Source organism: Echinops telfairi, unplaced genomic scaffold, assembly GCF_000313985.2.
Source record: "Echinops telfairi isolate 266 unplaced genomic scaffold, ASM31398v2 ScPeMD7_655;HRSCAF=1070, whole genome shotgun sequence".
In the NCBI taxonomy this organism is placed as follows: Eukaryota; Metazoa; Chordata; class Mammalia; order Afrosoricida; family Tenrecidae; genus Echinops; species Echinops telfairi.
Window position 1 is genome coordinate 29,406,792 of NW_022104553.1, and position 10,225 is coordinate 29,417,016.

General features: G+C 57.8%; 1 protein-coding gene across 1 annotated transcript in view; it reads left to right on the forward strand.

Annotated features, from left to right (window-relative positions):
- ATP1A3 (ATPase Na+/K+ transporting subunit alpha 3) overlaps positions 1-10,225 on the forward strand; it is a 26,806-nt gene that overhangs the window by 10,998 nt on the left and 5,583 nt on the right. The window contains exons 7-14 of the mRNA XM_045292696.1: positions 1,696-1,984; positions 2,080-2,189; positions 2,282-2,416; positions 5,108-5,300; positions 5,545-5,720; positions 5,819-5,955; positions 6,845-6,995; positions 7,173-7,422. Coding sequence (XP_045148631.1) covers positions 1,696-1,984; positions 2,080-2,189; positions 2,282-2,416; positions 5,108-5,300; positions 5,545-5,720; positions 5,819-5,955; positions 6,845-6,995; positions 7,173-7,422 — 1,441 coding nt within the window. The remainder of the gene's footprint in view (positions 1-1,695; positions 1,985-2,079; positions 2,190-2,281; positions 2,417-5,107; positions 5,301-5,544; positions 5,721-5,818; positions 5,956-6,844; positions 6,996-7,172; positions 7,423-10,225) is intronic.

Here is a 10,225-nt window from a genome sequence, read left to right on the forward strand (position 1 = left end):
GCCCAGAACTCCGGTGCTCTTGACAAGGTCACCTGGGCCACGAAGAGCCGAGCCTCTGAGATCCTCTGAGGAGGTTCCTGGTTCCCAGAGGCAACACACACACACACACACACACACACACACACACACACACGCGGAGAAACATTGAGCAGCCTAGAGGGCCAACAATCCTCTGACCTTTCTAAGTCAGCCTCCACAGTCAAGGATTGCAGGCTCAGGGTAAAAAGTCTAAAGAAAGCATACTAGTTCAACCCCCAAATAACCAGCTTCTGGACCCCAGCCCCTTCCGTCTCCCGAGGGGCACTGACATAGCAGCTGTGGGTCTAATGACCTTTTCGAGGGACCCAGAAAGGCCCCTGCTGTGGATTCTGCATCTGGATTGCTTTTGAGAAAAATATTCTCAATGCTGCAAACATTTCAAGTCGGTCCTGACTCATAGCGACCCGGTACTGGCGGCCTCAGAAACCCTGTGGGGCAGCCCTCCCCTGTCCTGTGGGGTGACTGGGAGCCGGAATAGACTGGACAGCACCAGATGTTGCATTAGGGGTGTCCCACCACTGAGTTACCTATTCTGCTGTGGGTTAGTCGGGACAGCTCACCGGAAGGTCAGCGGTTCAAACGCAGCAGCCGCTCTGAACAGGAACAGACGAGGCTCTCTCTGAAACGCTCAAGTTGCTGGGACCGAGGGTGGGCCCCAGGGCGGTGGGTCTGACGGTTCCCCTGTGGGGCAGTGTTTCAGTTGCTGCTCCACTAATGTCCGTTAGTCAGGGGTGCCCTGGACCTGGTGTGCCACAGAAGGAAGTGTTGCTCAGTCCTGCGCCCCCTCCCGGCGCATAGCAGACAGCTCTCTGCTGGGCTCCACGAGGCTTCACTGGCTCCGTTTCGGAAGTAGATTGACCGGCCGGTCTTTGTCATCTTAATCTGTAAGTTCTGCTGAAGGTCCGTCCACGATGCTGATCCTGCTGGTGTTTGAAATGCCGGCAGCATCGCCCCCAGCGTCCTGTGGCTGTTCAGGGCGTGCTGCTGAGTTATTCCTGACTGCTAGCAAGCCCACCCCACTGCTATCAGGTGGGTGCCCACCCATCACCGATGGCAAGGACAGGGAGAACTGCCCTGTGGGTTTCTGAGACTGTAAATCTTTATGGGGGTAGAAAGCCTTGTTTTTCTCCCATGGAGAGGCTGGTGTTTTCGAACTGCTGACCTTGTGGTGAACAGCCCAATGGGTAACCACTATTCCACCACTTGTGGGAGAGAGTGAAACTGCCTGACGGGCCGCCTCAGCTGGTGTCTCTATGGGAGCAGATCTCTGGATCTTTTCTCTCTGGGAGCAGCCGGGTGGGTTTGAACCGCCGACCTTTCAGTTAGAGGCCCAGCTCTTAACCCCCAAGGCCTCCCTCTCCAGCATCAGAGTGACACACAAGCCCCCACAGGCAATGCACAGCATGTTGGAGGAACATTCTAGTGCCGACCACCTGGGGTCAGCGTGGAGCCTGTTGGAACCCTCTCGGTGTGGTGGGTAGTCCCCAGTTAGGCTTCTCAAAGCCGGTGGTTCAAACCCGACAGCGGCTCCACAGAAACCAGACCATGAACGTTTACCTTCTCAGTAACCCACCGCGACAGGTCTGCTCTGCCCTTGGGGGTCACTCTGGGTCAGAATGGGCTCAAGGGGTCATGGGGTGTTGACCCCGTTCTTTCCCAGGCCACCCAGGACTCCCTTTGGCTTCTTTGTCCCGGCCTGCCCCCTCGGCCCAGCCTGTGACTCACCTGTCCTTCCTCCGCCTCCAGGTGTGTCTGACACTGACCGCCAAGCGCATGGCTCGGAAGAACTGCCTAGTGAAGAACCTGGAGGCCGTCGAGACCCTGGGTTCCACGTCCACCATCTGCTCGGACAAGACGGGGACCCTCACCCAGAACCGCATGACGGTCGCCCACATGTGGTTCGACAATCAGATCCACGAGGCCGACACCACTGAGGACCAGTCAGGTGAGGGCGGAGCCCGAGCCGGGGGGTGGAGGTGGGAGGTTTCGGGGCTTAGGTTGGGGTCCCCCACCCCGATCCCTGACAGCTGCTCCTTGCAGGGACCTCATTCGACAAGAGCTCGCACACCTGGGTGGCGCTGTCCCACATTGCCGGTCTCTGCAACCGCGCCGTCTTCAAGGGCGGCCAGGACAACATCCCTGTGCTGAAGGTGGGGGGTCCCCTCGCTGCCGGGTCCTGCCTGCCCCGCACCCTCTGCTGCCACCACCGCTCTCACGGCCGGCCGGCCATCTCTCCCCACAGAGGGACGTGGCCGGGGACGCGTCTGAGTCAGCCCTCCTCAAATGCATCGAACTCTCCTCGGGCTCCGTGAAGCTGATGCGGGAACGGAATAAGAAAGTGGCAGAAATCCCCTTCAACTCCACCAACAAATACCAGGTACCTGCCCTGCTGCCCCGCTGACGGAGCTCAGACACCAGGTACCTGGGCCGCTGCCCTCCTACCCTGCTGATAGAGCTCAGACACCAGGTACCTGGGCCGCTGCCCTGCTGCCCCGCTGACTGAGCTTAGAGCCTCGCTTTCTCTGTCTGTAACATGGGGCCACGGGACCCGGCTGGGACAGGCAGAAGCCAGAGTCAGCGAGACGCAAAACAAAGCTACAAAGAAACTCACAACCTTTGTGAGGAGTAGCCACCCTGTAGGACAGAGTGGAACTGCCCCTGTGGGTTCCCCAATACTATCGGTCTCTATGGGGAGCAGACAGCCTCATCTTTCTCCTTCAGAGATGCTGGTGGGTTCGAACTGCCCACCTTGAGGTTAGCAGCAGCCCGCAGCTTAATATGCCGCGCCACCAGGGATCCTTTGGAAGGAGAGGCAGGGGTGTAGCAGGCAGCTGGAGATCATGGGGTGCAAGGTAACCACCGTTGACTGTTTGAGAAGCCACCCGTGCCGGGGTTTGGGGTGCAGCAGCGAGTCAAACAATGAGGGGAGGCCCAGTCCCAAGCAGATGAGGAGACCACGCAGGAGGTTGGCTGGTGGCAGTGCCGGGAGGAAGCCAAGGGCGGGTCTGTGGGGAGAGTGTCCTGGGCTGCCGGGCTGAGGGGCAGGCTGCTAACACATCTGACAAGCCAGCCAGGCAGCAAGTGCAGCAGAGGGAAGGTGGTAGCAGATGAGGGCCCCGATGCTGGTCTCAATCAGGGTGGGTGAGGGTGGGGGCGGAGCAGACCCCGGGCTGGGACTCTGAAGGAAACATGGGGTCTGCATGAGAAACAGGACCCGACCCATTTTTGCTTAAATCATTTCATGGGGGGCTCCTACAGCTCTTACCACAATTTGTGCCTATGTTGCCGTCATCCTTTTCAAAACATTTTCTTTCTACTTGAGCCCTTGGTATCAGCTCCTCATTCCCCCCACCATCCCTCCCTCATGAACCCTTGATAATTTATAAATTAGTATTAGTATTATTTTGACCTCACCCATTTTTAAAAGACAGCTTCCTTCTTCTCTTCTTAAAACCTTTGTCATTTGGGTGAGCGTTGACAAAGCAGATGCCTTTTCCATCCACAAATCACACGCTTATTGTTTCCTGTCATTCAGCGCAATCCACACATGTGACATCACTGGCAAAGAGATCTCGTGGTGGAGTGTGCTGCTAACCCTGAGGTCCGTGGTTCAAATCCACCAGCCACTCCGTAGAAGAAGAGGAGACTTTCTACTCCCATAAAGGGTGACAGTCTCAGAAACCCACAGGGGCAGTTCTGCCCTGCCCCACGGGGTCACTGTGAGTTGGAATCGACCCAATAGCATTGTTTATTTGTTTAGGGATGTCACTTTTCCCACTTCCTCCCTGTGTTTCCTGGTCCCCTTCCTCTATGGGACAATAGTCAATGTTCCAGCCCCCAGTAGAAAGGCTGGGCCTCCCTCCCCCGCCCCAGCCTTGATAAAGCTCCGCTCCACTGTCTCTCCACGCCTTTTCTGCTGAGTTGTGCCGCCGTTGGATTTTGGGGTGGAGCTCACTGCATGCAGGATACCATCTTCAAGTTCCTCCGTCCGGGCCACAGCCTGTGTTTCAGAACTGCATGTCTCTTTCAGAGCTCTGAGTCATACCTCATGGTCAGGGCACGTCCATTCACCCGTTGATGGGCACCTGGCTTGCTGCTAACATTGGTGCTGTCATCGACATCCAGGGGCGGCAGGCTTTTGTCTGGGCAGATGTGTGCTGTTGGGTTGGACGCGGAGACCCTGGGTCCTGGGGTCACTCACAGGAGCCCCTGATGGTGGATTGATGTTACATATTAATAAGAGTATCTGCTCCCGTTGAGATTGACAGCCTCAGAAACCCACAAGGGCCGGTCTACTCTGTCCTGTAGGGTCGCTGTGAGTCAGAATTGACTCTTTGGTCGAGGGTTTGTTGGGGTTTATTTGCTCCCCACTGTTGGCTAAAACGGCTGCACCGGTTTACAGGGACTCCTACTTTTTTAGGGCTCCCCCTGGTGATCTAGGAGAGGAAGGACGCTGAGTGGGAGCTGGGATTTCTACGAATACGCTGAACCCCCAGGGAGCCTGCTAGGCTGGGAAGAAGTCCCACCCTGAGTGTGTCTGAGGAGTGAGCTGATCAGATATGAAGTGAGAGAGAGCGAGAGAGAGAGAGAGAAAGGGCAGCAGGGGAGAGAGAGATGTCTCAGAGCCACAGAGATTTCAGTAGGAGACACAGAGATCACAGACAAAAGAGACCCAGCGAGCAGAGAGGAGCAGAGATCTCTGAGTTAGAGACGCAGGGCACTGCGTTTCTGCTCCGGGTGCGTGAAATGTTTGCACGCACCGGGTGGCGATGGCTGCGCAACCAGGCGAGCACAGTGAGCTGTCACCGAAAGGTACCAGGTGGCAAAAAAAGGTGGCGGTGGCACATGCCGCCCGCGCGTCGCTGTGCAGCACCAGCTGCGGCCCAGTCGGCCTGGCGCCCCCACGCGCGCGCGAGGGGAACTGCACCCATCGGGTCCCCAGGTGCAAGGGCAGCGCCAGGTTCAACCCCTGGGCGGGTCAACCCCTGGCGCCCTCAGGATGTCTGTCCTTGCGGCACCCCGGGCGGGCCGTCCTCTCAGGCAGCCCCGCCCTCCGCCCCGCCCGCAGCTGTCCATCCACGAGACCGAGGACCCCAACGACAACCGGTACCTGCTGGTGATGAAGGGCGCGCCCGAGCGCATCCTGGACCGCTGCGCCACCATCCTGCTGCAGGGCAAGGAGCAGCCTCTGGACGAGGAGATGAAGGAGGCTTTCCAGAACGCCTACTTGGAGCTCGGCGGCCTGGGCGAGCGCGTGCTCGGTGCGCACCGCGGCCGCCGGCGGGCAGGGGCTCCCCTTGGGACCAGGGCACTGGGGAAGGGGGCCTGTGGGTTCGGGGAGCCCGGATGGCCGTGGTGGACCCAGGGCCCCCCAGGATGCATCAACGGCAGTGATGAAGGGGGAGGCCGGCTCAGGAGATGAAGCTCTCTGGTTGGGTGCCGTGGGGGGTGGGGGGGCCTGGATAAAGTCCTCACACCCTCCCTCCCCTCTGCCCCTGACCCCAGGCTTCTGCCATTTCTACCTGCCGGAGGAGCAGTTCCCCAAGGGCTTTGCCTTCGACTGTGACGACGTGAACTTCACCACAGACAACCTCTGCTTTGTGGGCCTCATGTCCATGATCGACCCTCCCCGGGCCGCCGTGCCCGATGCGGTGGGCAAGTGCCGCAGCGCGGGCATCAAGGTGTGGCCTGGGAGAGCCTCGCAGGGGGGAGGGGGGAGGGGGGGCTGGGACCCAGGGGCCAGCACTGAGGTTGGACCTGCTCTTAACCACGCCCACAGGTCATCATGGTCACGGGTGATCACCCCATCACAGCCAAGGCCATCGCCAAGGGCGTGGGCATCATCTCAGAGGGCAACGAGACAGTCGAGGACATTGCTGCCAGGCTCAACATTCCCGTCAGCCAGGTCAACCCCCGGTGAGCCCAGCCCCTCCAGGGTGTCACCCTGGTATCAGCCTCCCTCCATCCCCTACCCCCCGAGACTCCAGGGCCGGGACTTCAGTTCTCCAGCGTCCACCCAGCCCCCGAGCCTGATGTTGCAGGCATATGAGTTTTAAGGTCCGTGAGGAGTAGGTTCACATACCGGCTCTGTCACGCAAGTCATGTGACCTTGGGCAAGTCATTTCACCTCCCCGAGACTCAGTGTCCATCTCTCTGAAATGGGGCTGTGAGGACTCCCAGCACAGAGGGCTCAGGGAGTCCCCATGTTCTCTGGGTCCTCCTCTCTTCTTAATGGCGCGCAAGTGGCTCAGTGGGCTAACGCATCAGGCTGCTAACTGCAGCAGCAGCGGTTCAGAATCCCCAGCTGCTCTGTGGGAAAGAGACGAGGCTTTCTGCTCCCATAAGGTGTTATGTCTTGGAAACCCACGGGGTCTGTTCTAGGCCATCCTAGAGGGTGACTACGAGTCAAAATCAGCTTTGTGGCGTTTGAAGTTTCTGAGTTTGATCTCTCTCTTTTCCTGCCTATCTTTGTCTGTCTGTCTCTCTCACCTCTGCTCTGTTTTTCAGACTTCCTCAGCTTCCCCCTCTGCTCCCTTCCCCCCCACAGCTCTCTTACCTGGTTCTACCTGTCCATCTCTCTAAACCCACTGCTCCACGGTCCTTCCTTCAGTCTACCCTTTCTCCATACTGCTGCATCCTCCCTTCCCGCCCCCTTCCCCTCTATCTCTGGCGCCCCACTCCAGCACTCAGATCCTCTATCGGTCCTCCTGTCTGTGAGTCTGTCCAGTCCTGCTCTCCATCTGCAGTCTAGGCTGCAGCCCGCCTCACCCCCTGACCTTTCTGGCCGGCTCTCTGCTCTCCCCAGGGATGCCAAGGCCTGTGTGATCCACGGCACGGACCTCAAGGACTTCAGCTCCGAGCAAATCGATGAGATCCTGCAGAACCACACGGAGATCGTGTTCGCCCGCACATCCCCCCAGCAGAAGCTCATCATTGTGGAGGGCTGTCAGAGACAGGTGGGCTGGCCGGGCTCAGGGCCAGGGCCAGGGGGCGGGCGAGGGAGCTCCTAGTCAGGGGAGGAGGGGCTGAAGGCCTGGACTCCTGGGTCTGACGGGGAGGGGACCCGTGGGATTGGAGGAGGAGGGGCCAGGACCAGACCTGTGTGCCATGCTCACACACACACCCCGCACCAGGGAGCGATCGTGGCGGTGACTGGCGACGGCGTGAACGACTCCCCTGCTCTGAAGAAGGCCGACATTGGCGTGGCCATGGGCATCGCCGGCTCAGACGTATCCAAGCAGGCAGCTGACATGATCCTGCTGGATGACAATTTCGCCTCCATCGTCACCGGGGTGGAAGAGGGTGAGTCGGCGGCACGGCGTGGCCCGGGGAGACGGTCGCCACGTGGGGCCTGGGAGAGCCAGGGCAGCAGGCAGGTCAGTGGTGGACATTTTGGTCCCAGATGACCTTATCCTTTTCACTCCCCCTGCCTCAGAGCTGCAGGCAGGGTCTGCCTGGCCCACCTGATTCCCTGAGCGCCAGCCGGGCCCAGTCTCAGGAGGTCCCCCTCCTCCTAAGTACAAGTCCTAGAGTGGCCATGGGACAGCTGACCCGATCCTCCAAGGCCCAAGGGTGGTAGGAATTGGCAGGCAGAGCAGAGAAGTCAAAGGGTGGAAGGAGTGGCTGGAGGCCTGCCTGCTTGCCGTCTGAGATGGGCGAACACAGGCACCCACTGCGGACCAGCTTCAGAAGCAGCCAGGGAAGGGCTGCACCACTGCTCACTTCATGTAAATATCCAGGATCATACTAGAAATGCAGAAAATTCATCAGAAGAAAATTGGCCTCAAAATAAAAATTTTTTAATGAAAATTTGGCCTCACCCACACTTCATACTAAGGAGTTATAGTGGTTTAGTGAGTTGTGCATTGGGCTGCTAGCCGCAAGGTCAGCTGTTCGAAACCACCAGCTGCTCTTGAGGAGAATGATGAGGCGTTCTACTCCCATAAAGAGTTACAGTCTCAGGAACCCACAGGGGCAGTATGATCCTGTTCTGCAGGGTCGCTAGGAGCCAGCACCCACCCGATGGCAGTGAGTTTGGGGGCGCAGTGGGTTACAAGAGGAGCTGCTAGCCAGAAGGCCCATAGTTCAAACCCCCCAGTCACTCCACAGGAGGAAGACGAGGCGCTTTGATTCTGGGCAAATTTCCACCTTGGGAACCCTCTGGGGCCCTTACCCTGTCCTGTGGTGTCACTGAGCCTCTGGGGTCAGCAGGGCTCATCCTTCATGGCCTGTCACTTTAGCCACGCTGCTAAAACCCGGTGGTGCCCTGGTGGTGTCCTGGTTGTGCATCGGACTGTGATCTGCGTGGTCGGCAGTTTGAAACCACCGGCCGCTCCTCGGGAGAAAGACTGGGCTTTCTACTCCCATGAAGAGTTACGGGCTCGGAGTCCCACAGGGCGTTCTACCCTGGCCTAGAAGGCCGCTAGGAGCTGGGATCCACTTGGTGGCAGTGCGCTTTGTTTGGGTTTGAGATGTTTAGAATATTGCTTCATTTTGAGCCTCATAAAAATGGAATCCTATGTCTGGTTTTTTTCTCATATCTGTGAGGCTCTTCAGGGGGGATTGGGGGATGCTGTGGGCTAAGCATTGGGCTGTTAGCACCAGGTGGGCAGTTCAAATCCACCAGCCGCTCCAGGGAGGAAGATGAGGCTGCCCGCTCCTATAAAGATCGACAGACTCAGAGACCACAGGGGCCGTTCTACGCTGTCCTGTGGGACCGCTCTAAGTCAGAATCAGGCCGACCACAGCGGGTTTTTGAGTGACAGTCTCAGTGGGTCCTTCTTGATCAATGACAACATTCCCCTGTACAGAGATGGCCAGTTAACATTTCTCTCTTGTAGAGAGTGACAGTCTTGGAAACTCACAAGGGCAGTTCTACCCTAGCCTATAGGGTCACTGTGGGTTGGCATCCACGCACAGCTGTGAGTTTGAGGCACTGTGTGTGTGTGTGTGTGTGTGTGTGTGTGTGTTTCAGGATGAATAGTGGACTATTAGGAATTCAAATTCATACAAATTTTTACCTGCTTGTTGGTTGCCCTAAGCTCCCATTTCTCTTGAGTATAGACCTAGGGGGTGAGATTACAGAGCCCGTGTGGCTAATTTTTTTTATTTTAACTTTTTGTTGTGAATGAGGCCAAGGTCTACAGAGCAGAGAATCGCTCTAATTCAACAATCCACACGCGTTCAGATTCAGCTCCTTTATCCCCTCAGCACCTCCCACTTCTCCCCCTGTCACCCACGTCTCCCAAACTCACGTGGCCCTCGCCCCCTTGTCAGAAAAAAAGTATTACACAGCACCTCCTGTTCCATAGCCTGTCATCCAGGGTCAGGTTTCAGCGTCTGCTCCCACAGCTCCCCACAGCCCCGTCCTTGGTCCGAGGAGCCCTGGTGGCTTCGTGGGTTATGTGTTGGGCTGCTCACCGCAAGGTGAGCAGTTCAAGACCCCTGTCTGCTCCTCGGGAGGAAAGAGGAGGCTTTCTCTTCCCGTAAACCGTCACAGTCTCAGAAAGCCCCAGGGGCAGCTCTACCCTACAGGGTAGAATTGACTGCATGGCAGTGACCTTGAGGTTGAAGCGCAGTCCAGTTGGTCCCCGACTCGTAGCGACCGTAACGCCCAACAGAAGGAAACAGCCCAATCCTGCGCCCGTCTCGCGTTGCTCTGTGGCTGGCCCACACCATCCCAGCTCCCACCGGGGGTAGGAGCGCCCACTTTGGGAAACTGCTGTCCTGGGACATGACTTTGGGGCCAGATGCTGCCCGGAGGGAGGGGAGAGAAATGAGGCTTTCTACTCCCAGAAAGATCTAGTCTCAGAAACCCTGCCCTTTGGGGTCAACATGCATCAGAACCGACTCGATGGCAGGGGGTTGTTTGCTTGTTTGTTCTGGCCGCCGGGACGACCCACGTGCAGCCGTGTAGAACTGGGGTCCGTGGGGTTGTCGTTGCTGTGTTTGGTTTTTCATCCCTTTTCAGAAGTGAACTGCCAGGCTTTCTTCTGAGAACTTCAGTCTCTGACCTGACTGTTAGCTGCCAAGGGCATGGACCCTTTGTCCCACCCTTGGGCGTTGTGGAAACTGCTAGACGGTTTTGTGTTGTGTTGTCTTTCAAAGTGTTGCATCCCAAGAACATGTGAACAGGGTGCGAGGTGATGAGAAAGGTACAGTGAACCCTCGTTTATCGCGGTTAATC